Raw genomic sequence first — 27,521 nt, forward strand, 5'->3', positions numbered from 1 at the left:
AGGCGCCCGCCACTGCGCCCGGCTAATTTTTTGTATTTTTAGTAGAGATGGGGTTTCACCATGTTAGCCAGGATGGTCTCGATCTCCTGGCCTCGTGATTTGCCCGCCTCGGCCTCCCAAAGTGCTGGGATTACAGGCGTGAGCCACCGCGCCCGACCTGTGTATCCTTTTTTCATCTTACGCATCTGAGGAAAGCCTGGGACTGTTCACACAACAAACAAGTCATGACTTAGGCTGTCTCATTTCAGTGGAGTTTTCTATAGGAATTGATTTAGGGCAGTGGTTTACTACCAGGGATGGTTTTGGGCCCCCAGGAGATGTTTGGCAATGTCTGGAGACATTTTTGGTTGTCTTAACTTGGGGAGAGGAGAGAGGTGCTACTGCTGTCTAGTGAGTAGAGCCCAGGGATACTATAAACATCCTACATTGCACAGGGCAGATGGCACATAACGAAGAATTATCCAGCTGAAAACGTCAATAATGCAGGGTTTAAAAAACCCCAATTTAGGCCAGGCGCGGTGGCTCACGCCTGTAATCCTAGCATTTTGGGAGGCCGAGGCAGGCGGATCACTCGAGGTCAAGAGTTTGAGACCAGCCTGGCCAACATGGTGAAACCTGTCTCTACTAAAAATACAAAGATTAGCCAGGTGTGGTGACAGGCGCCTGTAATCCTAGCTACTCAGGAGGCTGAGGCAGGAAAAGTGCTTGAAACCGGAAGGCAGAGGTTGCAGTGGGTCGCGCCACTGCACTCCAACCTGGGCTAAAGAGTGAAACTCCGTCTCAAAAAACAAAAACCAAAAAAACAATTTAAGCCTAAGTTAGTTGAGGGATTTTATGGGCAAACAGTGGCATTAGGTTGCATTCCCACATCCCTTTTTTCCACACATTGTATATAGTACTTTTGGAGCATCATTCTATCACTGTTTTTTAGCTATCTAAACAACATTTATACTCACAGCTTCATATACAGAAATTATATTTCCTTTCCCCCAAAAAGAGTTAAGTAAACTTTCCCAGTTTAACTAGGGTTTAAAAAATTAACCATCACTGTAAGCCAACTGACATTCACGAATGTCAGTTGCTCTTGTTTACTTGTTTATCCGCATTAACTAATCCCCTGAAAAGGATGAATGACCCTTCTTTAAAAATTTTCTTTTCATATAAAAATAGAATTTTTTTAAAAGATGGGGTCTTGCTATGTTGCCCAGGCTGCTCCCAAACTCCTGGGCTCAAGTGATCCTACTGACTCAGCCTCCCAAGTAGCTGGAGCTATAGGTGTCTGCCACCAACCATGCTCTTCAGGATGACCCTTCTGAAAGAAATGATGGCAAGATTGTATGAGTACTATCACATTTACTTATACACCAACTTCTTTTAAAAGTAATTTGCAGTGGCATTATACAAAAGTAAACATTTCTGTACTCAAAAGTTTGGCTGCTCCTTTGTTCTTTTAATTAATGCAAGATTTCATTTAGTGCCATAACCTTTACCTAACAGGTTAAAACTTTTATGTTTGCTCTGATTACTATTTTCCATAGTTACATGTTTTCAAGGGTTAGCCAGGTCTTAAAGTTTGAGTTTTTGTTTCATGAAAGTCACAATCATACCATCATCTCAAATAAATGGACTTTTTCTAACTTATAGTATTTCAACCTGAGACACACAGGGAGAATGCCATGTGATGACGGAGGCAGAGACTGCAGTGATGCAGCTACAAGCCAAGGAACGCCAAGGATTGCCAGGGATCAACAGAAGCTAGGAAGAGGCAAGGAAGGATCGTCCCCATGAAAGTCCCCAGACAGAGCATGGCTCAGCCATCACTTCGATTTCAGACTTCTGGTCTCCAGAAGTGGATGACAATATATTTCTATTGTCTGAAACCACCTGGTTTGTGGTACTTTGTAATGGCAACTTAGGAAACTAATATAGATTTTGGCAATTCTTTTTTTTTTTGAGACAGAGTCTCGCTGTCGCCCAGGCTGGAGTGCAGTGGCACGATCTTGGCTCACTGCAGGCTCTGCCCCCTGGGGTTCATGCCATTCTCCTGCCTCAGCCTCCCGAGTAGCTGGGACTACAGGCACCCGCCACCTCGCCCGGCTAATTTTTTGTATTTTTAGTAGAGACGGGGTTTCACTGTGTTAGCCAGGATGGTCTCGATCTCCTGACCTCGTGATCCGCCCGCCTCGGCCTCCCAAAGTGCTGGGATTACAGGCGTGAGCCACCGCGCCTGGCCTAGATTTTGGCAATTCTTATTTGTCCCAGAATAGTCTCAAATCCAGCATTATCATTGATCGTCCTGGTTTGTTAGAGTTGAGATGGAGCAGGAAATCCTCTTAAGGGCCTGCCAGGTGCCCCCCAAGCATGGAAATAAAGGAAAATGTTGAGTTCCTTCAAGGGAAATTCCAGGCACCTAGCTAGCCCTATGAATAAATAAGCAACTTGATAAGCAAGAGAGTAATAGTAGCTTAAAACAACAGCCAAGGAAGTCACAGGATGTTTGGTTCTTTATAGAAACTAAAGATAACATCTTAACATATGTCCCTGAGTTGTTCTTCAGACACCTGGACCTCCACCAAATGGATCCACTGGCCAGGGAAGGGGGGAACTGAGGACTGAGCTCTGACTGCCATTCTTCGTTCTAAATGTCTTCCTGAGGGGCCTATAGGAAGTCATGCCCATGGGGCAGACTTAGCATTCTTTTCTGTTGACCCCAAGGTTTTTGACAAAGCTTTGATTCCTTAATCAACTGCAAATAAGAAAATCTGTGAATTCACCTATGACCTATAAGTCACCCCCTGCCACCCTCGGCTTCAAGACAGCCCACCTTTTTAGGCCAAATCATTGTGTATTGATGTACAATTCTGCCTGTAACTTATGCTTTCCTGAAATTCACCCCTGCCTTTAAAAACCCTTGCTTGTAAAGCCATGATGGAAGTTGGGTCTTAAGTGTGAGCTGCCTCATTTTTCTTGTTTGGTGCCCTGCCTGCAGATAAATGCCCTCCTTTTTCCTGCTGCAAAACCTTGCTGTGAATGTTTGGCCTAACTGTGCCAGGTGAACAGACTCCAGTTTGGTTCAGTAATATGGTGTGAAGGAGATATTAAAATACAATAAAAGAGTAATTCATGATTTACCTCCATTGTGATTTTTAAAAAAATAATTCCAAATTTAAATTTAACCATACAGAAAACAAACAAGTTATCTTCAGAAATAAGTTTTCAATGTTTTATCATATTTGATAGCAGCTTTTTTTATTGGTTACAAAACCTAAGCCCATATACAAAATTAGGAACACATTTAGATGCCTCTTTTGAAAGAACGTTTTAGTCTTTTTAAACTGAGTTTAAAAAAAAATAAAAACAATGCAATTTTTAAACACTGTTTTGAAAACTTAAAAGTGCAGCAATATACTTAGTTTCCTTTATCTACGAAATGGTGCAATTCCAATTCAAAACTGATAAGGTCACAAATTGAATCAAGGAAATGCATACGAATGTCTGCACTACTTGATGCTAATGTTCACTTAAATGTTAGTTTGCACTTTAAAACATGAGAGGAAATAGGAATCATCACAGTAGAGGCCCAATTTTAATCATAATGTGTGCAAATTTTAAAAGGTAACTGTCAGTTAAGTAAGGAAAGTCAGAAGAAACTAAACTGGAAGGGGTACAGTTCACAATATCAAGAAGATTTGGACTTTTAAGGGTTTCACCGAAGTTTGTGACCTTAATTAGCTTTTACGTTGTTATTCCTACTTTTAGCGAACACCACGCAGTTTCAAAAATTTAGACTATAGTGTCCGAACAGGATGCAGTTACCATATGAAGCTTTAACTCAAAATTTGGATAAAGAAAAAAAGGCACAATGAACTTCAACTCAATTTTATGTGCACAAGAGTTGAAAAATCTGAGCCACCTTAAAGAGAAATTGATTCTAAAATTTATAAAACCTATAAATAATCAGAGGCCAAACCACTATATTAAAACAGATTCTCTAGCAAGTAAAAATCTTGCAGTTTAAACATACGCTTGTATCCACTTTAGATACAAGACAAAACTCACTCTTTAAAGTGGCTCCACCTTGGCAGATACATATATTTGTAACGAATGCACACCTGCTATGTGTTGTTTATCAGTGAAAACACCCCAGCTGATTCACAAAGCTCTGATGGCATCTGTCTCATCTTCATCACAGTAAATACACCCCCCAATGGATAACTAAATTAGTTTAGATTTTCTATCCCTTCACATCAATGCATTGGGAAATTATACCCAGTAAACAAGAGCAACAATACCATTTCTGTGACAGCACAAATTATTTAGTTTAAAAATTTTCAAATCCATATTCTTTCATTAATAACTGGGTCAGACAATTTACCAAAAGCAATAACTTAACATAGTAATACCGGATTTTGCAGAATTACTTAGAGTCACTGCAAATCAGGTTTATGTTAAATAACTGCAGATTACTCCTCTACACAGATCCCTGTCTGAATCTTTTAATATGTGAAGATGCTTTTAGAGTAGGATCTGAATTAACTTTCCCAATACTCAAAGAATGAAGTCTTATGACACTTCTAAACAGTTGCTGGTTTGTTGCCAACCACATTATCAAAAGCACTGGTTACTAAGTAAAAAATATTTTAAGACTAAATTACAGTAAACATGAAAGCTCCACAGTTTAAACCCAATATAAATCAACCATATCCAATTATCAAATTAAAACAAAGAATATTATTAACTCCTGAAAGCTGAAAGCAAGATTTTTTTAAAAAACATTACCAATGGGTATTTTAGACTTTTGCAGTTTTTTTTTTTTGTTTTGCTGTTTTTCCTTTATACTCAGGGACTCTTGCTTTCAACTTAAACAGAAGTTCAAGTCCATAATAGGTTGCAGCTCAGGTAAAATACCATGCACAGCATTTGATTACTTCAAAACAGCAGGAACACACAGGCTGAAGAGAGTGGTCAAATAGGGCTTGCTGTTCTCAAAAATTAGGTATAATGGCAAAAGCATTAACATCCATATCTAAAGTTCTTCCTCCAACCCTGGCTTCTGAGGCAGATAATAAACACATCAATTACTGGTAGATGAAGTAGTTTTTTTTTTTAAAAAAACTTATCTGTTTATTCAATAACCAAGTTTCTTGTTTTTAAGTTACTTTTTTTGTATCAGTTCCACCAATGAAAATCATTTGGCTTGTACTTTAAAATCTATTCTTCCACATAAAGAATATGAAAATATGTTTGTGGAGGACAATGATGGAGGCTCAGATCACACTGCACCTCTTTAGTCTTCCAACTTGTAAATGCATCATACCAAAGTGTCTTGATCCACAGCGCACCATTTTCCAAAGAAGTATCAGTGGGCAGCTGACATGTCACCACTATGGAATATTTATTCTAAACTGGAGACTGCAGTTGTCAGCCTGTGGCACCAGGGAACAGGGAAAAATAGGGTAGTTGAGACTGTTAAGAGAGTTCTAAAACAGTTTAGGAAATCATGCATATGCATTTACAGTCCATGTGATAGTGACTTTTGGCAACTGCAAAGTGACTGAGACATGGCTTGCTTTAGAAGCATCAAAACAAAGAGGCATGTGTGTTTTGGAGCCTTTTGTTGCTGTTGTTCTTATCATTTGGTAGCCATCTGGTGGTGCTTCATATTGAATGTGGGAAAGATGCTGCACTCAACTGAACTTAAAAATTAAATTCTTTTGTTTGAAGGTTGGCTGCTGGATCAAAATTGTAAGTACCTCCTTGTGTTGCTTCAGGAATGAGGCAGGGATCTTCATCTATCTATAAAAAACAAGAAAACAAATCCTTATTAGGTTATGATACTATACATTATGATGTAAGTGGAATTGACTTTTTACCTCTTAGCAAATAATTCTATGTGAATGCTTTAATCAACTAAAAATATTCGAGTAAATCAATAATTTTATTAAGAAATTTAACAATTTAAAATTTAACACATTTCAAAACTGCATCAAGTTTCTGGATCTGTAGATTTATTTAACCTATCTGAACATACATCACTTATATAATTACTATTTCTTCCTAGTTAATAGATTACAAATGAAACAAGAACTGTTTTTACAACTTTACCTTATAATGAAGTTTCAAAGTATTTAAGAGAAAGTGACTGATGGAATGTCTAATAGAAATACAGTACAAACTTATGTCATCCTAATAATAAAAGGAAAACTCTTAGTAAATTTACATTGTGTATAGGTTTTCATTTACATGAAGACACACCCTATTTTAATATCTACTTACATCATCACCAGAGAAATACTGATCTATGATTTCAAATGCTAATTTATATATGTCTTCGTTTTCATGTTGCTGTAAAACTTCAATTTTCTCCAAACCTGGTAAGAATAATCAAAATAACTGGTTAATTGATAAGGAGATACTAATCAAAACCACGCTCATTTTAATCATCGAGAAATCCTAAGGAACTGAGAACACACTGCTCCCCCATCTAAGATGGTGGTTTGTCTAAAAAACAGACAAAACACGGGGCCGCTTCTAGTTGGAGGACCAGAATCCCACTAATTTTTTCCTTCTTAGAAGCCCTTAGGCCGGGCGCGGTGGCTCACGCTTGTAATCCCAGCACTTTGGGAGGCCGAGGCGGGCGGATCACGAGGTCAGGAGATCGAGACCACGGTGGAACCCCGTCTCTACTAAAAACACAAAAAATTAGCCGGGCGTGGTGGCGGGCGCCTGTAGTCCCAGCTACTCAGAGAGGCTGAGGCAGGAGAATGGCGTGAATCTGGGAGGAGGAGCTTGCAGTGAGCCGAGATTGCGCCACTGCACTCCAGCCTGGGCGACAGAGCGAGACTCCGTCTCAAAAAAACAAAAAAAAAAAACAAAAAAGAAGCCCTTGAGGTACCCGGATCCCTGAGGCAGTCAGTCTAAAAAAACACCCAAACAATCCATTTGACAGAGGGAAGTTGTGGCATAAATATGTAAAGAGACTTATTTCAAGTTATATGGCAAGTTTGTGACAGTACTAGAACCAACTCCCCCACACTCCACACTGCTTTAATACAATTTTACTAATCTTTTTTTTTTTTTTTTTGAGATGGAGTCTCGCTCTGTCACCCAGGCTGGAGTGCAGTGGCGCGATCTCGGCTCACTGCAAGCTCCGCCTCCCGGGTTCATGCCATTCTCCTGCCTCAGCCTCCCGAGTAGCTGGGACTACAGGTGCCCACCACCACGCCCAGCTAAGTTTTTGTATTTTTAGTAGAGACGGGGTTTCACTGTGTTAGCTAGGATGATCTTGATCTCCTGACCTCGTGATCTGCCCACCTCGGCCTCCCAAAGTGCTGGGATTACAGGCATGAGCCACAGCGCCTGGGCATTTTTTGTTTCTTTTTTTTTTTTTTTTTTTTTGAGACGGAGTCTCGCTCTGTCGCCCAGGCTGGAGTGCAGTGGCACAATCTCGGCTCACTGCAAGCTCCGCCTCCCGGGTTCACGCCATTCTCCTGCCTCAGCCTCTCCAAGTAGCTGGGACTGCAGGCGCCCGCCACCACGCCCGGCTAATTTTTTGTATTTTTAGTAGAGACGGAGTTTCACCATGGTCTCGATCTCCTGACCTCGTGATCCGCCCGCCTCGGCCTCCCAAAGTGCTGGGATTACAAGCGTGAGCCACTGCGCCCGGCCTTTTTGTTTGTTTCTTTGAGACGGAGTCTCACTCTGTAGCCAGGGCTGGAGTGCAGTGGCGCAATCTCGGCTCACTGCAACCTCCACCTCCTGGGTTCAAGTGTCTCCTGCCTTAGCCTCCCAAGTAGCTGGGATTACAGGTGCCCACCACTACGCCCAGCTAATTTTTTGTTTTTAGTAGAGACGGGGTTTCACCACGTTGGCCAGGCTGGTCTCGAACTCCTGACCTCGTGATTCGCCCGCCTTGGCCTCCCAAAGTGCTGGGATTACAGGCGTGAGCCACTGCACCCGGCCAATCTTATTAATCTTACTGCCTCATAAAGTAATTTGTATCTTTCTCTTTGTTTTCCAAATGTTATTACTTTTATATAACCACAAAATGAGTTTTTAGAACCTTATAATTGGTATAAAAGATATTTAAATTTTGAAAAACTTTCTTTAAAAAATGAATAGAGGTCTTATGTCCTATAGCCACAATGAACCTGGGAGAAAATATTTCCAGAACAGATATCACAGAATGCCTTCATTTATATTTCCAATATATTTACTCCACACATCATATACACGTTTATCAATTTCAAACCTTAATATTCTTCCTTGAAATGTCTCTTTGAAGGTTATTTTAAAATAGTTGCATTTTTTTCTTATATACTAATAAACCAGAAGAATGGGGGAAATCGTTGCCAAAGTGCTTTACACAATTATAAAATATTAATACGTATCCTAACTAGTATTCCTATAGACAAAAGTAATTATATTGATAAAAAGCTGAAGAGTAATAATTCTCTAAGTTGCTCAAACTTGCTGGGTTAAGTTATGAACCTGACTACAATGCTAATTTTTAATTATCTTAAAATATTGTAAAAGCAGAATGAACAGTGAATTAATAGTAAGAAGATCTGGATTTTAACTTTGCTTCTATCACAACCTACTTCTGTGACCTTGGACAAGACTCCTTAAAATCTCTGGAATAATTTCTTCTCAAGAAATCCTCCCGGCTGGGCGCAGTGGCTCATGCCTGTAATCCTAGCACTTTGGGAGGCCAAGGCGGGCAGATCACCTGAGGTTGGGAGTTTAAGACCAGCCTGACCAACATGGAGAAACCCTGTCTCTACTAAAAATACAAAAACTTAGCTGGGCGTGGTGGCGCATGCCTGTAATCCCAGCTACTAGGGTGACTGAGGTAGGAGAATTGCTTAAACCCGGGAGACGGAGGTTGCGTTGAGCCATTACACTCTAGCCTGGGCAACAAGAGCGTAACTCTGTCTCAAAAAAAAAATAATAATAATAAATAAATAGAAAGAAGTCCTCCCAGTCTGAGTATTCTATGATACTACTGCATTTGTTTTCTCTTAAAATAAATAAATAAATAAATAATAGAATATTCATATAAAGTAGTCAATTAAATGTAAAATCTAAAACATGACATGATAAACTAATTTAAGGTTTAAACATGTTAGTACATATTGAACATGTACATTTAAAAACAGAATTTAAATATGTTTCACAACAATAACATGTCATTAACTAAAGAATAATACAGTATGTCAAATCACAATTATTTCTCATTAAAATTTCAAAGTAACTGCCACAGTAATAACTTCAGGATTGTTGCGGGAAGTCAGGGACCCCAAACGGAGGGACCGGCTGAAGCCATGGCAGAAGAACGTGGATTGTGAAGATTTTATGGACATTTACTAGTTCCCCAAATTAATACTTTTGTAATTTCTTATGCCTGTCTTTACTGCAATCTCTAAACATAAATTGTAAAGATTTCATGGACACTTATCACTTCCCCAATCAATACCCTTGTGATTTCCTATGCCTGTCTTTACTTTAATCTCTTAAACCTGTCAGTTGAGGAGGATGTATATCATTCCAGGACCCTGTAATAATTGCGTTAACTACAAAAATTGTACAGCATGTGTGTTTGAGCAATATGAAATGTGGGCACCCTGAAAAAAGAACAGGATAACAGCAATTATTCAGGGAATAAGAGAGATAATCTTAAACTCTGACCGCCGGTGAGCCGGGCAGAACAGAGCCATATTTCTCTTCTTTCACAAGCAAATGGGAGAAATATTGCTGAATTCTTTTTCTCAGCATGAAACGTCCCTGAGAAAGAGAATGCGCACCCAGGGGTAGGTCTCTGAACTGGCCCCCACCGGGGCGTACCTGTCTCTTATGGTCGAGATTGCAGAGGTGAAATAAACTCCAGTCTCCCATAGCGCTCCCAGGCTTATTAGGAAGAGGAAATTCCCGCCTAATAAATTTTGGTCAGACCGGTTGATCTCAACACCCTGTCTCCTGATAAGATGTTATCAATGACAATGGTGCGCGAAACTTCACTAGCAATTTTAATTTCGCCTCGGTCCTGTGGTCCTGTGATCTCGCCCTGTCTCCACTTGCCTTGTGATATTCTATTACCCTGTTAAGTACTTGATGTCTGTCACCCACACCTATTCGCACACTCCCTCCCCTTTTGAAAATCCCTAATAAAAACTTGCTGGTTTTTGTGGCTTGTGGGGCATCACGGATTCTACCAATGTGTGATATCTCCCTCGGATGCCCAGCTTTAAAATTTCTCTCTTTTGTACTCTGTCCTTTCTCAAGCCAGCCGACGCTTAGGAAAATAGAAAAGAACCTACGTGATTATCGGGCAGGTCCCCCGATACAGGATGTAGTTGTGGAAATCATAAGAATCATTACAAGATTGAAACAAAATATCTAGGTGACTCAGAGGTCAGTAACCTTTTCCAACTATATGAAGTAGTATTTCCTAAAGTGGGGTCCACAGAATTACATGGTAATAACACACACAAGAAGTGTTTCATTGTTAAGAAGTTTAAGAAATGCGGCCGGGCGTGGTGGCTCACGCTTGTAATCTCAGCACTTTGGGAGGCCGAGGCGGGCGGGTCACAAGGTCAGGAGATCGAGACCACAGTGAAATCCCGTCTCTACTAAAAATACAAAAAAATTAGCCGGGCGTGGTGGCGGGCGCCTGTAGTCCCAGCTACTCGGAGAGGCTGAGGCAGGAGAATGGCATGAACCCGGGAGGCGGAGCTTGCAGTGAGCCGAGATCGCGCCACTGCACTCCAGCCTGGGCGACAGAGCGAGACTCCGTCTCAAAAAAAGAAATGCTGGATTAAATAAAGCTTTAAAATTTATGTAGTGGTTGTAAGGGCTCTTAATTTGCTGTCATGCACTGTGACTTCAAGAGAAGTATTAGTGTTTCCTAAAATGCAATGTTAGGCCAGGCAGAGTGGCTCACGCCTGTAATCCCAGCACTTTGGGAGGCTGAGGCAGGTGGATCACTTGAGGTCTGGAGTTCGAGACCAGCCTGGCCAACATGGTAAAACCCCATCTCTACCAAAAACACAAAAATCCGCTGGGTGTGGTGGTGCGTGCCTGTAATCCCAGCTACTTGGGAGGCCGAGGTGTGAGAATCCCTTGAACTCGGGAAGCGGAGGTTGCAACGACAGAGCAAGATTCTGTCTCCAAAAAAAAAAAAAAGGCTATGTTGTCAATCTCTAGAAGGTTATACAGTGACTTTCACAACCAGATTTTGCAAAGTATGGACTACCGTCTTCTGGAAAATCCTCTTGGAATGCAAACATAGTGAATAAAGAAAAGCAACATACTGTGATCATTTAAAAACAACGTATCCTAGTAATTTTCTGTCTAGTAAGTTGACTTTAAAGAACTTATGTTTCAGAGTTCCAGTGCTCAAATACTCTTCTTCCATCAGTCCACTCTTACCTCCACATTCTTCTATTATTTCAGCTATTGTGCTTGCTTCATCACCGGCCATTATCAGAATGTTTTTTAGACCATCTAGAACCACCTGAACCACTTGAGAATCTTTCACTGACAGTAAATTACAGAATGGTGGTATTACATTCTGCTGTACAAGGTACTCAACCTAGACAACAAAAGAGAAGAAATATTTTTATTTATATAATTATCTACTTCCCAGTAGGGTGTCGTGATACATGGAAAGCTGAGGCAGGAGGCTATCTTGAGCCCAGGAGTTGGAGACTGTAGTGCGTTATGGTCACGCCTGTGAATAGCAACTGCACTCTAGCCTGGGCAACATAGCAAGACTCCATCTCTTAAAACAATAATAATTATCTTTTCCCCAAAAAGAACACAATACAGTCAGCAACTACTAAACATAAGAGAGTAGCGTGCTTTCCAGTATTAATCATGACAGTTACAGGTTTTCAAACTCACCTGATCTTTTCTGCCACTTATTGTTAAGTTGCTGATTGCCCAAGCAGCTTCTTTTTGTGTTCCAAAGTCCCCCTGAAGGTTAAAAATGAGATCATAAAATGGACTCTTTATCCAAAAAGTCTTGGTTATTAACAGATTAATAGACACGGTGAACTCATAATATGACCAACCTTAGCAAGCTGATGAATAATCATAGGAATTAATCCAGCATCTATTACAGCTTGAACTTGTTGCTGGTTGCCTGCTGTTATGTTGGAAAGGAACCACACTGCTTCCTATAATTGAACAAAATAAAGGGCACCTTCATTTGAAAAATAATACCTTTAATGCCTTTCTAATATATTTTATATAGACAATAACAAAATCACCTAAATTACGTTAAAGAGACTGCATCTAAAAAGTGATTAGGTATACAAAATCTTCCATTTTAAACAAGTTATAAGAAAACTTCCATTAATTATATTTGGGCTCCAATAACCTGGCATTTATCTATTCATTAATATATAGGCCTACTATAAGCTAGGCATTATTCTAGGAAATGGTGATTTTATAGAAGTGAGCAAAACAGAAATCTTTATTCATGGAGCTTACATGTCTGTGCATTAGCTTCCTCTAAAAGACAGAAATAAATATACAACTGAATTTCTTTTTTCTTTTCTTTTTTTTTTAAGACGGAGTCTCACTCTGTCGCCCAGGTTGGAGTGCAGTGGCGTGATTTCAGCTCACTGCAAGCTCCGCCTCCCGGGTTCACGCCATTCTCCTGTCTCAGTCTCCCGAGTAGCTGGGACTACAGGCACCCGTCACCATGCCTGGCTAATTTTCTTCTATTTTTAGTAGAGACGGGGTTTCACCGTGTTAGCCAGGATGCTCTCAGTCTCCTGACCTTGTGATCCACCCGTCTCGGCTTCCCAAAGTGCTGGGATTACAGGTGTGAGCCACTGCGCCCGGCTACTATACATCTGAATTTCTAAAACTACTTAAAAACTACTTCTAATAAAGGTGATTTTTTTTAAAAAATTTTAAAAACATTTACTCACAAGACATAGTCATTCAAGTATTCCATAGAAATTAACCATCTAACTAGTCTAGCATGGGTCTATATAACATAAAACTAAAGGATTTATAAATCATAAACACGTCTGTGAGCTGTTTACAGGTTAGTAACACATCTGTATCTTCCTCTTCCACAACTGAATTTATTTTGCCATCCAACTGTGGTAAGTTGTTAATAATTGCTGAATCTGTGTTTAGAGTACATGGGTGTTCACTATACTATTCTTGCACATTTTTTGTAGATTTAAACAGTTTCAAACAGAAATGCTGAGGGAAGAAAATCAAGTTGGTAACTTCTACTTCCAGGGTCCCATGATGGTCTCAAAATGCAAGTAACAAATTTTCAAGGCAAAAAATTTTTGAAGTAACTAATTGCTTGCTGAAGTTGAGACAGCATTTCTTTTTTTTTTTTTTTTGAGACGGAGTCTTGCTCTGTCACCCAGGCTGGAGTGCAGTGGCGCAATCTCGGCTCACTGCAAGCTCCGCCTCCCGGGTTCACGCCATTCTCCTGCCTCAGCCTCTCCGAGTAGCTGGGACTACAGGCGCCCGCCACCACGCCCGGCTAATTTTTTTGTATTTTTAGTAGAGACGGGGTTTCACCGTGGTCTCGATCTCCTGACCTCGTGATCCACCTGCCTCAGCCTCCCAAAGTGCTGGGATTACAGGCGTGAGCCACCGCGCCCGGCTTGAGACAGCATTTCTATGAAATTTTCCTCTACCCCCACGATACCCTCACTTAAAAACATACTACATCACAGGCCGGAACCTTTCTCTGCTGACTTCTGCCCAGCTTCCTCACTTCTCAGTTGTTTCCAATTATGGAATATATTCATTTAGCTAAAAAAAAAAAAAGAATCACCTATATTGTTAAAAATTTCTATAGTAAAAATAACTGGCCCAGATCTGAAAGTCTCTGGCTTCTTTCTCTTCACTGGAACAAACGTATCTATTAAATGTGTTTTTTGACACCATACTTTTCTATAAGAACCCAACAGTCAAATTATACTCAAGTAACTATATAAATATAGTTATGATGACCAAGAAGAAATGATCAGTTCTGCTGGTTTTGGGTGATGGTAGTATATTAGGCAGACAAAACTTTAGTAAACTAAATGTAAATTTATTTCTCTTTTTTTCTTTTGAGACAGAGTCTTGCTCTGTCGCCCAGGCTGGAGTGCAGTGGCACAAACTTGGCTCACTGAAAACTCTGCCTCCTGGGTTCATGCCATTCTCCTGCCTCAGCCTCCTGAGTAGTTGGGACTACAGGCGTCTGCCACCACACCCGGCTAATTTTTTGTATTTTTAGTAGAGACGGGGTTTCACTGTGTTAGCCAGGATGGTCTCAATCTCCTGACCTCGTGATCCGCCTGCCTCGGCCTCCCAAAGTGCTGGGATTACAGGCGTGAGCCACCGTGCCCAGCCAACTAAATGTAAATTTAAACCACAATGAGACACCACTTCACATCTACTAGGATGTCAGTAATTTTTTTTTAATAGAAAATAAGCGTTGGCTAGGATGTGGAGAAATTAGAATTCTAGTAACACTGCTGGTGGGAATGTAAAACAGTGCAGCTGCAATGGAAAATGGTTTGGTGGTTCTTCAAAAAGCTAAACCCAGAATTAACATATGATCGAGCAATTCTACTTGCAGTTATATATCCAAAGAAATTGAAAGCGGGAACTCAAATAGGTATTTGTATGCCAATGTTCACTGCAGCATTATTCATAATAGTGAAAAGGTGGAAACAACCCAAGTGTCCATCAACAGAAGAATGGAAAAACAAAATATGGTGTATACATACAATGGAATATTTATTCAGCCATAGAAAGAATAAAGTTCTGACACATGCTGCAAAATGAATGAACCTTGAAAACACGCTAGATGAAATAAGCCAGACATGAAGACTTATTACATACTAGTAAGTACATATTACACAATTAATAATAAACTTGTCTATGAAGCTTGAAATATTAAAAAGAGTAATTTTTTATGATCCTTGAATTTAGGCACCTCGTCTTTGGGTCCAATCTAATTTTGCTAGGAGATCAAAATTTTTATGATGTGTTTGTGTAACAAAAATACCAGCCATTCAAATGGCAGATTTTCTCTGCACTTTCAAGTGGTTACTAATTTAATGACTGTTGCTATGCTCAGTCTACTTAAATAGAAACACAGGTAGTCTAAAAATGTTTTTTACTCTGTGATGATCAGGGCAGCACCTACCAGAAGCGATTAAAAGTTGAAAAAGGCTGGGCGCGGTGGCTCACGCCTGTAATCCCAGCACTTTGTGGGGCTGAAGCAGGCGGATCACAAGGTCAGGAGTTCGAGACCAGCCTGGCCAATATGGTGAAACCCCATCTCTACTAAAAATAGAAAAATTAGCTAGGCGTGGTAGTGGGCGCCTGTAGTCCCAGCTTCTTGGGAGGCTGAGGCAGGAGAATCGCTTGAACCCAGGAGGCAGAGGTTGCAGTGAGCTGAGATCGTGCCACTGCACTCCAGCCTAGGCAACAGACAGACTCTGTCTCAAAAAAAAAAAAAAGGTTGAAGAAAAACATTTGCAGAGGTGATTTAAAATAATTCTCATCTTCGCTGCAGTGGTTTTTAAGAAAAACATACAAGTAGCAATAGAAACAAGGAGACAGTTAAAAATGAGACATAGAAATAGCATAATGAGGACATTACATGTCTTACCTTATTAATCTTCTCTTTTGGGTGTGATAAGAGATTTGGGAAGTGTGACAGGACATCACAATTGAGAACAACCTGGGTCTGCTCGTCGGTGCCAGTCACTATGTTGCCAACTGCTCTGAGGGCTGCTGTCTAGGGTGGGAATAAAATGTTTTCTATAAATTTATTTGCTTATAAGACTGATTCTATATTTTTCATAATCCTGAGAAAAAGTAAAAATGCAAGGGGTAAATAACACTTATTTCATCCTTTCACAAAGCACCAAGCAGTCTGAGAGCAATTCTGAATTTTAAATAGTCTCTTGTGAAAAACTGAAACTTTATGAAAAAAAAAATTGTGTGAAAATTGGTTGGAAAAAGATTCAAAAAATAAAAGGAAATTAAAATTTTAGAAGTCCAGTTTCTTAAGGCTGGGCATGGTGGCTCATGCCTATAATCCCAGCACTTTGGGAGGCCGAGGCGGGGGGATCATCTGAGGTCAGGAGTTTAAGACCAGCCTGGGCAACATAGTGAAACTCCATCTCTACTAAAAATACAAAAATTAGCTGGTGTGATGGTGCATGCCTGTAATCCCAGCTACTCTGAAGGCTGAGGCAGGAGAATCGCTTGAACCTGAGAGGCAGAGGCTGCAGTGAGCAGAGATCGCGCCACCATACTCCAGCTTGGGTGACAGAGCAAGACTCTATCTCAAAAAGATATATAATATTTTAATAAAGGCCTGGAATGGGCACACATTTCCACCTAGAAAGTCACTTTGGTAGAAGCAGGATGAACAGATCTAGCAAGTGCCTACCCCTAATTAGAGTGGGAGAGAGAAAGAAGAAATGCAATTAGGTTACTGCAATTATTTGTGGGAAAGACAGAGTCTTGAACTAAATCTGTTGTTCTAGATAGATAAGGAGAGCCAGATTTGAACCTATGTAAGAAGAATTGAAATGATTTTGTAATGGAATGGGAATTGCAAGAAGAAATCAAAATTTCTAGCTTAGGCCATGCTGTTCACTGAAGGCAGACAAGGAAGAAGAGCAGGTTTGTGGGAGATGATCGTTTCATTTCTGTCTAGTTAACCACGGAAAGCTTGAAGGAGTTCTTAGATGATATGTATAAAGGGTCAAGAACAATTGGCTATACAGGTGTGGAACTCAGCAAAGAAACTGGGTGAGATAAAGATTTGGAAATCAACAAAATCAAGCTCAGGGACTAGCAGAAGAAATCTGGAAGGTAAGCACTTACAGATAGAATTAAAGCCTAGTTGTACAAGTTAACTGGTTATAGCAAACACAACTGTATACAAATAAGAAAAATTTAAAAATACTTACTTGAACTTTGACTTCCTGATGGCTCAGAAGGGGCACAAGAAATGGCACAACTCCTGAATCAATAACCATCTGTATCTGCTCATTACCTCCATCTGTCAAGTATGACAGAGCCCAAACAGTGTCTACAAGAATCTACAGGAAACACAAAAGAAAAACCATTTTCCATATTTGTTTGAATGCTTTACATGTTCAACACACCTCAGAAGCAGTGACAGAAAAAGTAACCAAAGTAACCAAATTTCAAGTTTTAGCTTAGTGGCAAAAATACCTGCTTAGCTGATTAATCTATTAAGTAGAGAGTACCTTATCTTTCTTTCAATGCCTACCTCAGATCATTCTTCACAAAAAATGAGACACAGAAGTCTGGGAAAACTTCTATTCCAACTTCTGCATTTATGTATCAGACAGATGAATTTAAAAACAGGCAGAAAAGTAATTCTCCCTGCCCTCACAAATTAGCTACCTAATAATCACACAGAAAAACACTATTTACAAGAATGAGGCCAGCACACCATACTGTTTCAAGTTCAGAAGAGAACAGAAAGGTCATCTATCTACTCTACTGGTTTTCCAACATATTTAGCAATACAATTTTCAGACTACTAAAGTAAACCAATAAAAGAAATGACTTGGCACTTTAACTTCATCTGGGGAAAAAACTGTTTGAAAATCTCCTGAAATGTGTCCCCAACTGAAGTATAAACCTGGAGTATAAACCATGCCCTATGCCCATCCTAACTTTGCAACTACATAGAAGAAAACAGGCTTAGCGATCTGGTGATTCATTCAAGGTCAAATATCTTGTATGTGGCATTGCTTGGTGTCGTCACAGAGGAATATAGGCACTGGTTGTAGCTTATGTGAAATCAAGATGTTTCCTATTAGGTCATCCAAATTGAAGACAACACATCTTTTTGCCCTAAAATAATAGCAGGCACCTGAATTCACATACCCTTCAAAAAAGGATATAGATGAATAAATAAAATAAAACTACACATATAACCCACATCCCTTTAGCATTACTAAGAGTCAGAGAACACTAAAAATTTCCATTATCAGTAACAGGAGAAAAAATTAAATTCTAGCTTTTGTCTGGACCTCTTGCCTCAAGACTGTGTAAAAGAGAGCAGAGAAGGGGAGAGGGCAGCCCACTTTAGTGGGAGAGACTATATAGCCTGCAAAGCCTAAAATATTCTCTGAACCTTTACAGAAAATTTTGCTGATCCTTTAACTAGAGCATGAGCTTCACTCAACAGACGACTGGGGAAACTTCAGCAACAGGATTGATAAACGAGCATTTAATGTATTTAATTGTATATCAACAACTAACATAAACATGGAGATAAGAGTGGAAAAAGAATTTGTAAATGTTATAGGTTTTAGGAAAATAGAAATATTTCAACTTCAAAAATTGGAGGATAGAAGCTGGGCCCACGAGCTGAGCCCACCTACCAGCCCATTTCCTACTCTGGAAGTGAGGAGGCCTCCCCGCTGGAGGTGTCTGCAGATGCTGTGTGTGAGAACAAAGTCTGGCTACTGCCCAACCTGGCAGTAAGAGTAACTAGATTTACCTAGAAACAGGGGTCTCAAAGCATAACACCAATATGTGTAGGCTACAATGGAAAATAACCCTTCACACCAAAATCCAGGAAATTCTCAAAAGAGAAAAGACAGTCAACAGATGCCAATATTGAGATGACACACATATTGGAATTATCTGACAAGGACTTGATAAAATTTTAAAGTAACTATCATAAAAATGCACTGGTGAACAATTATGAACACATTTGAAACAAATTTAAAATGGGAATTCTCGGCAAAAAAACCCGACATGATAGAGGGGGAAAAAAAATAAATGAACCCAAAGATACATCAATAGAAATCATCCAAACTGAATAACAGAAAAAAAAAAAAAAAAAAAAAGATTAAAGAGAAATTAACTCTCAGGAACTTCCAGCACAATAACAATAGATCTAATATTTGTGTCTTCAGAGTCCCTACAAGGAAAGGCGGAACTGAAAAAAATATGAAGAAATATGTTCCAAATTTGGCAAAATAGATAAGTCTAGAATCAGATTAAAAAATGGAAGGTTGAGGCAAGAAAAGAAAAAATAGAATAAGCTCATGCATCATTGCACAGGTAAGAGACAGAAGTAAAAAAATATATCATTTAAAACTGTCAAAACAGTAAAAAAGAAGAGAGTATTAAAAAGGTGTAAGAATAAAGGTAACTGGGGGCAGCAAAACAACATGGCACATGGATACATATGTAACAAACGTGCATATTGTGCACATGTACCCTAAAACCTAAAGTATAATAATAAAAAAAATAAATAAATTAAAATAAAATAAATAAAAAAGAATAAAGGTAACCAATAGAACAAAAATACAAACCTCCCCAAATACCAAAAGAAAATTGAAAAAGACAAAAGTATGCTTAGCAGAGAAAAAAAAAACACAGGGAGACATTATTTCACAAAATGACAGTTCAAATCAATCTATCAACCCATGTGAATGGGCCTAACCTATTAAAAAAAAAAAAGATTTTCAAATTGGCTCAGGCTCTCAAAACAAAACCCAATTCCATGCTGTATACAAGAGACACACATAAAGAATTTGGAAAGGCTAAAAATAAAGGGATGAGCAAAAGTATGCCAAGTAAACGATAAAAAGAAAGCTGAGGTTGTAATCCTGTTAAAAGACCAGTAGAATTTAAGCTAAAAAGCATTGCAAAGAAAAAAGGATACTTTACAAAGTTAAATCCCACAATTTATCATGAAAATACAACAGTTATAAACATCTATTAACCAAATAGCCCTGCAATCACTGTTTTAAAGCAGAGAACACACACACACACGCACACAAATATATGTAAAAACATACTAATAATAGGAGGTTTTAACATACTACTGTCATATGAGGGAAGTCAAACAGGCAAAAAATAAAGGTATAACTTTCATGAATATATATTGAACTTTATACCCCGATAATGGTAACTACAACTTGCACATGTACAAATATATTAGGTTCAAAGAAAATATCAATAAATTACCTAAGTCAGAAACATTATAAGCCTATCACAAGGCAATAAACTTATACATTAATAAAATGAAAACCAAAAAGGCTTTTCTATGTAGAAATTTAATAGCCTTATATTAAACAGCTCTTAGGTGAACACACACACACACACACAAAACAGAAAAACCCAACAACAAAATTTCTATTTTTTTTTTCTTTTTGAGACAGAGTCTCACTCTGTCACCCCAGCTGGGGTGTAGTAGCACAATCTTGGCTCACTGCAATCTCTGCCTCCTAAGTTCAAGTGATTCTCCTGCCTCAGTGCCCCATGTAGCTGAGATTACAGGCACGCGCCATCACATCAAGCTAATTTTTGTGTTTTTAGTAGAAATGGGGTTTCACCATGTTGGCCAGGCTGGTCTCAAACTCCTGACCTCAGGTGATCTGCCCGCCTCAGCCTCCCAAAGTGCTGGGATTACAGGCATGAGCAAAAACGCCTGGCTTAAACTCAACAAAATTTCTAAAAAGTTAAAACAAAAATGCCACACATCGGAATCTACGAGATTTATTTAAAACAGTGATTAAAGGAAAATTCATAGCCTTAAAAATTTATACAAATTTGTCTGAACCCATAGAATGCACAACAGCAAGAGTGAGTGCACAACAAGAGTGAGTGAACAACAGTGTAAACTACGGATTTTGGGTGATTATGATGAGTCAATGAAAAATACAAAAGTAATGAGATGAACAGAAAAATCATAGATCTAACTAATAAACTGAAACCCTGGTTCTCTGAAAAAAAAAAACAAAAAACAACTAAGAAACAGAAAAAGTCCTACCTAACTTAATTAGAAAAGAGCAGGGAGGGGGCACAAATACACAAAACAAGAAATGATAAAATAACCCTTAAAATAATAAATTAGAACAAAAAACTACCCTGCACACTTTAATGCAAGTAAACGTAGGTGCAATGAATAATTTACTAGAACAATAGTTTATAGAAACTGACCTCCTTTAGAAAGAGTGCTTAAACAAGCCAACTCCCATATCGAAAATAAAGAAAATTATCATGAAACTAACCCCACAAAAAAGTACCAAAATCCCAAAGGATTTAAGAGGGAAACTATCAAATCTTCAAAGGTCAGACAGACTCAATGCTATATAAATTGTTCCAGAGTACAGAAAATTAAGGAAGCATAACATTAACACCTAAACTTTAATAAAACAATAAAAGTATAAAACCTAATACATCATGATTATAGCATCATTAACTAACTGTATTAATATAATTACATTTAATATTAATATTTGTAATTAATGTAAATTATTGCCTAATAAATTGAACAAAAGCTAAACTGCAAACCAGTAGCATTTATGTGAATGCTGACGTAAAAATCTGAAATAAAATATTATTAACAGAATCACATACTACATTGAGAAACTAACATATAATGATCAAGTGAGATGATTCAAAGAATGCAAGGATGGTTCAATTTTTAAAATATCATTAATATAAGTTTTATTAATAGATTTAAGGAGAAAAATAATAGAATTTTCTCTACAGACACTGAAAAATTCATCACATTTTTTCAGTGTCCTTGATAGAACACCCAAAAAAGGAATGCATAGATATTTCTCTAACATAAAACATCTATAGTTCAGATAAAATGTAGATACAATTTTAAAAAGTTGATGAATTTGATTATATACAAAAAGTTCACATGGCAAAACATCATAGTCAAAGACAAAAGACAAACTAGGGAAGTATTTTAAGTATGGAAGAGCTAATATCCTTAATATATAAAGAACTCTTAAAGCCTAAGAAAAAGACCAAAAATCCTACAGAAAAACAGACAGTAAATATGAGTAGTCTGTTTGCAAAGATACAAATTAAAATGGCCCTTAAATAAATGAAACAATGTTCAACGTCATTCATAAAAAGTAAAATGCAAATTAAAACTGAGATAATATTTCTTACCTATCAGATGAACAAAAATTTTAAATGTGACAACACACTCTATAAAGGAGCTGAAAAATGTCGTTTAAAACTATCAAAACAGTAAAAAAGAAAAGATATAAGAATAAAGGCAACCACAATAAAGGCAACCACTAGAACAAGAATACAAACCTTCCCAAATACCAAGGCAAAATGGCACAACCCTTATAGCAGGGAATTTGGCAGTATGCAACGAAATTACAAATGCATTCGCTCTTTGACCCAGCAATCCTGCTTCTAAGAATATACCCTGAAGATATACCTCCAATAATATGAAAACGTACAATAGTCATTGGTATAATACTTTTACATTTGCAGAATTCAGGAAATAGCCTAAATGCCTATCCATAATAGTGTGTTTAAATAAACTGTGTCCACAAAACAGAATCCTGTGCAAAACAACATGATGCCTTAAGATGTTTCTCCATTACATGGTCACTACTATTAGCAGAAAACTATTTTTTTTTTCTAACTAATAATGAAATTGTAGACTGAGATCAACTAATGGTTTTCAGTGAGGTCTCCATGGCAATATCTCAAAGGCTGGGAGAAGGTAAGCTACAGCTGGGTGTTAGGCACCCTGAAACTGCAGATACTTGTAGTCTCTAATTTTTTATTTTTAGAGATGGGGTCCCAGTATGTTGCCTAGGCTGGGCTTGAACTCCTGGGCTCAAGCGATTTTCTTGCCTTTGATCTATATTAGCCTTTGAGCTATCAATCCAAAATAAAAATTTGACAATTTATTCTCTGGCTCCTTATCTGCTACATAAAAAGGATATGTAGTTCTTTAGACAAGACTATATAATTTAGAACCTATTAAATCTCTGCCTTATTTTTTCCCCACTATTTGTTCCACAGTTTATGCTTCTATCACACTACTTTAATTTTATTTAATTATTATTTTTTTAACACAGCATCTCGCTCTGTTGCCCACGTGTGAGTGCAGTGGCGTGATCTGGGTTCACTGCAACCTCCACTTCCCCGACTCAAGCAATTCTCCTGCCCCAGCCTCCCAAGTAGCTGGGATTACAGGCACGCATCACGATGCCCAGCTAATTTTTGTATTTTTAGTAGAGACGGGGTTTTGCTATGTTGGCCAGGCTGGTCTCAAACTCCTGACCTCAAGTGATCCGCTGTCCTCAGCCTTCCAAAGTGCTAAGATTACAAATGTGAGCCACCGTGCCCAGCCATCATTATACTACTTTTAAAAACGACTTTGTTGGTTCTTCTTCCCTTGCTGCCATTGCTGAAACGCAGGGAATTCCTGAGTTACATTTTTAGCCCTCCTTCCGAAATACAGCCTCCCCCAGGCGATCTCATTCAATGCCCAGGTTTTCATCAATCCTTTAAATACTGACAAATCCAAAATCTGTATTGTCTTTTGCTTTTGGAAAATACCACCACTGAGGAACAAGTTCCAAGTTCTACTCACTTTATTTCCTAACAAAGTTTTTTCTCCCTTAACCATTCCTATTATTGCAATTTAGTAATAGTCCATGCCTTCATCAACTTCCCTAAACCTATTATGATAGCAAAATATATCTACCTACAGTCAAACTTTCCCTACTTCAAACCTTCCATATCTTTTCTGTGTTATTTGTCTGTTACAGATAATTTTATCTGTATAAAACAGAAATATCATTTCTCGACTTAAAAAATCTACAATGACTCTGCACTCATTACAAGATAAACTTAAAACTCTTTAATACAGAATCAAAAACTCATATAAAAAATTAGCAGGGAGTGGTGGCGTGCACTGTAATCCCAGCTACTGGAGAGGCTGAGGCAGGAGAATCCCTTGAACCCGGGAGGCGGAGGTTCCAGTGAGCCTAAATTGCACCACTGCACTCTAGCCTGGTGACAGAGCGAGACTCCATCTCGGAAAAAAAAGAAAACAAAAAAAAAAGAATCAAAGACTCTGCAAATTAACTCCTTAGCAAATGTATTAGGTTATTATCTACCTGTATTCTCTTAAACCTCCATGTATTCTTGAGTCCTTAATATCTTCCTCTGTGTTCTTGAAATGACTTTCTCTCAACCTGTGAAAATCCTATTCATCCTAGTTATATGACGTGAGACAAATTACTTAAGTACCTCTGCTTCTTTTACAACGTTTGTAGATGATGGAGATAATGAGAGTACAGGGCCGGGCGCGGTGGCTCACGCTTGTAATCCCAGCACTTTGGGAGGCCGAGGCGGGCGAATCACGAGGTCAGGAGATCGAGACCACGGTGAAACCCCGTCTCTACTAAAAATACAAAAAAATTAGCCGGGCGTGGTGGCGGGCGCCTGTAGTCCCAGCTACTCGGAGAGGCTGAGGCAGGAGAATGGCGTGAACCCGGGAGGCGGAGCTTGCAGTGAGCCGAGATTGCGCCACTGCACTCCAGCCTGGGCAACAGAGCGAGACTCCGTCTCAAAAAAAAAAAAAAAAAAAAAAATGAGAGTACAAATCGTGATCACAAGACTTTTTTAAGAATTAAATGGGTTAACATAGCAAAAGTGTTTAAACGGTGCCTGGCAGATTTTAAACTCAATAAATGCTAACTATGAACACTATAATCTTTGACTCTGTCCCCACTTCCGTCTCCTCATAATGCTTGTCTCAAATGTTACTTTGTCAACGAAGCTTTCTGCTTCGCCAGCAAAATTATCTGTGCTTCCATAATATAGCATTTTGGTCATTGCTCTATCTTACTTTTTTTCTTGTTGGCTTTCATACCATGTTTTGCGTTTATGTGCTCATGGTATGATTTTTTTTTTTTTTCACTGTGAGCCTATGGATTATATTGAATATGTGATCATGGTATGAAAAAGCACAGGCCTTGGACCTGGCTTCAGTTCTCAGGTATGGCTCTCATTCATTGCATGACCTCAGAAAGATTATTTAACTTTACTGGGTTTCGGCCGGGCACGGTGGCTCACGCCTGTAATCCCAGCACTTTGGGAGGCCGAGGCAGGCGGATCACGAGGTCAGGAGATCGAGACCACGGTGAAACCTCGTCTCTACTAAAAATACAAAAAATTAGCCGGGCGTGGTGGCCGGCGCCTGTAGTCCCAGCTACTCGGAGAGGCTGAGGCAGGAGAATGGCGGGAACCCGGGAGGCGGAGCTTGCAGTGAGCCGAGATCGTGCCACTGCACTCCAGCCTGGGTGACAGAGCAAGACTCTGTCTCCAAAAAAAAAAAAACAAAAAAAAAACACTTTACTGGGTTTCAATCTCTGTATTTGTATTTGTGAAACAGGAGAATAAAACTTATCTTACAAGGATACTGGTAAGATAAAAGGAGTCTACAGACAGATCCAGCACAGCAATTTCTTGACATAAGTTCTTTCCTTTTAACTCTTTTTACGTTTTTAATGTTAAGGTCTTAGAGGGCACGGTCTCTTTATGTCTTATCACTGAGTGTACAATTCATGGCACAATTCTGGCTTTAAGTGGAACAATTTGTGAGTGTTTGCTAAACTTGACTAATATACCTGTAACTAGAGTACACTGCCACTTTAATACCCCAGCTTTCACATAAACACAACCAACAGATGGTGAAAGCTTTTATTTGCCTATAGTTAATTCTATAATGTTCTGGGGGAAAGTCCTGAAGCAAACAGCAGATATTTTGCTTATTCCCTTTTTAATCTTTGCTGTCAGAAAGCTTACAACTAAACTTCTGTATAAATTTTACTTTTTCCTTTACAGATATTATCTTATATGTCTTTTGTTAAGTCACTTTATATCCATTTTGGAAATAAGACAGCATATAAACATGTTTTACTTCATTTTAATGACATTTTAGGCTGTGTCAAACACAAAGTGACTTTAGGTATCTTTAAAAGATTCCATCCTAAGAGCTTAAAATCTGCAAATGAGCTAGAGTAATGTGATACAATTTTTATATACAAATTATATTGCCTTGTGAGAAAAGTAAGCAAAGATGTATTTTCTTTGTCCCAATGATAAATTACACACAATTCACAATTCTGCCACACATATACACTTATGTATGTACGTTGTATATATGTAAAGATAAGATTACAAAAACACAAATATACAACAAATCAGAAAGGGATGTTAGTTAGAATAAAAGAAACTGGATCGACACTAGTCACCGAAATTTATCCACTGTTTTACTCCACGGAAAAGTAACAATTTACCCTACTGCATTTAGGAGAATTTTCAGATTGCCTAGATAGTATCAAACTTGCCAGAATGTAGACAGTAAATGCTTCACTAAATCTGAATATAATGAAAAAAAATCATCTAAAAATGCCTTGCATTTAAAACGATACATTCTTCAATACTGTATCCAAAAAGGCTGTAGCATAAAAAGGCAGCATGGTTTTGTGACAAGTACCCAAGACCTGTTATGAGAAGACTTCAGTTTGAATATTGACTCTGACCCTTACTAGCTCTTCCCCTTTAGATAAGTCATTTAACCTCTCTCTGAGAGTCCGTTTCTTCTTATTCTATAAAATCGGGGGAATAATATCTAGCTTATCTGTTGTAAGAACCAGTGAGACTTTTTTTTAAAAGTATGCTATTTCATGAGGTTTTACCGCTTTACAAATATTAAGGCTTAAAAACACTACTTAATAATGACAGAAATAAACTACATATGCAGTAATTTCTCAAAAGTGAGCATTTTTGCTGTCTGGCTGTTACTGCTTACAGATTTAAGCTATAAACCTAATTTAAGCTTAATCCTATTTCTGAAAACTGTAAATACATTGTAGAAACTTGACAAGTTGATAAAATGTATGCTGACACTTACATAAAAACCCTTTCAGTCCCATCAAGAGCAAAATCCCACATTTAAGCTGCTTCTTAACTTACGTTTATATCCGTATGGTATATGAGGACACATAAAGCTGGCAAAATCTGAGGAAAGAAAATAAACAATACTTAACATTAGTTAATTAATATGTCTGTAAAAATAAACAACTTTGACATAAAAAGCAGGTAAATATGGTTTGTAGGGCAAGAAAGACAATGTTAAATTTGTCTGAATATCTTAGGAAAATGAAAATCTGATAAATTCAATCTAAAAAAACCAAAAACATATTTCAAATGTTAAACTGAAATACGTTCAATTAACAAGTTAAAATATCCAAATAAATCTGGCAGAAGTTAATGTACCTTAAAAGAAAAACATTTGTTTTTAATAACCTTCTTTATGGCATAAAATGTCAAGTGGAAAAAATGGAGATGCAAGTATACAGTTATAGCTATTTAAGAAAAGCTACACTTAAAACTGCCATAATTGTCTCACTTACCTGCTTAAAGTAAAAATACAACTTTACTTAATAAGCTACCACTTTTTATATGTAAAGATAAGATCACAAAAACAAAAAGCTAAGTTTTCAACTTCAGCTTTAGTCAAGAAAATTCGAACCAGTACAAAGTACAAAGCTTTGCTTGTTAAATTCAGGCCCCAGAGATCTCTTTTTAAAATCTGGGAGAAAGGGAGCAGGGGGTTGTAGGAAATCACACAAAATACCTTTGCATAGCAACAAAAAGTAGCAGGTGCTAGAGACAGATGTCCATTATAAAGA

General features: G+C 38.3%; 1 protein-coding gene across 1 annotated transcript in view; it reads right to left on the reverse strand.

The window, feature by feature from the left end:
• Positions 1-3,222: 3,222 nt before the first annotated feature.
• The window catches only part of KPNA3 (karyopherin subunit alpha 3), a 96,634-nt gene continuing 72,335 nt past the window's right edge, over positions 3,223-27,521 (reverse strand). The window contains exons 10-17 of the mRNA XM_055244017.2: positions 26,803-26,847; positions 16,962-17,093; positions 15,647-15,775; positions 12,072-12,176; positions 11,902-11,973; positions 11,428-11,590; positions 6,277-6,371; positions 3,223-5,796 (exon numbers count right to left, since the gene is read on the reverse strand). Of these exons, the coding sequence (XP_055099992.2) occupies positions 5,698-5,796; positions 6,277-6,371; positions 11,428-11,590; positions 11,902-11,973; positions 12,072-12,176; positions 15,647-15,775; positions 16,962-17,093; positions 26,803-26,847 (840 nt within the window). The 3' untranslated portion in view covers positions 3,223-5,697. The remainder of the gene's footprint in view (positions 5,797-6,276; positions 6,372-11,427; positions 11,591-11,901; positions 11,974-12,071; positions 12,177-15,646; positions 15,776-16,961; positions 17,094-26,802; positions 26,848-27,521) is intronic.

The sequence above is a fragment of the Symphalangus syndactylus genome, chromosome 15 (assembly GCF_028878055.3).
Source record: "Symphalangus syndactylus isolate Jambi chromosome 15, NHGRI_mSymSyn1-v2.1_pri, whole genome shotgun sequence".
Lineage (NCBI taxonomy): Eukaryota > Metazoa > Chordata > Mammalia > Primates > Hylobatidae > Symphalangus > Symphalangus syndactylus.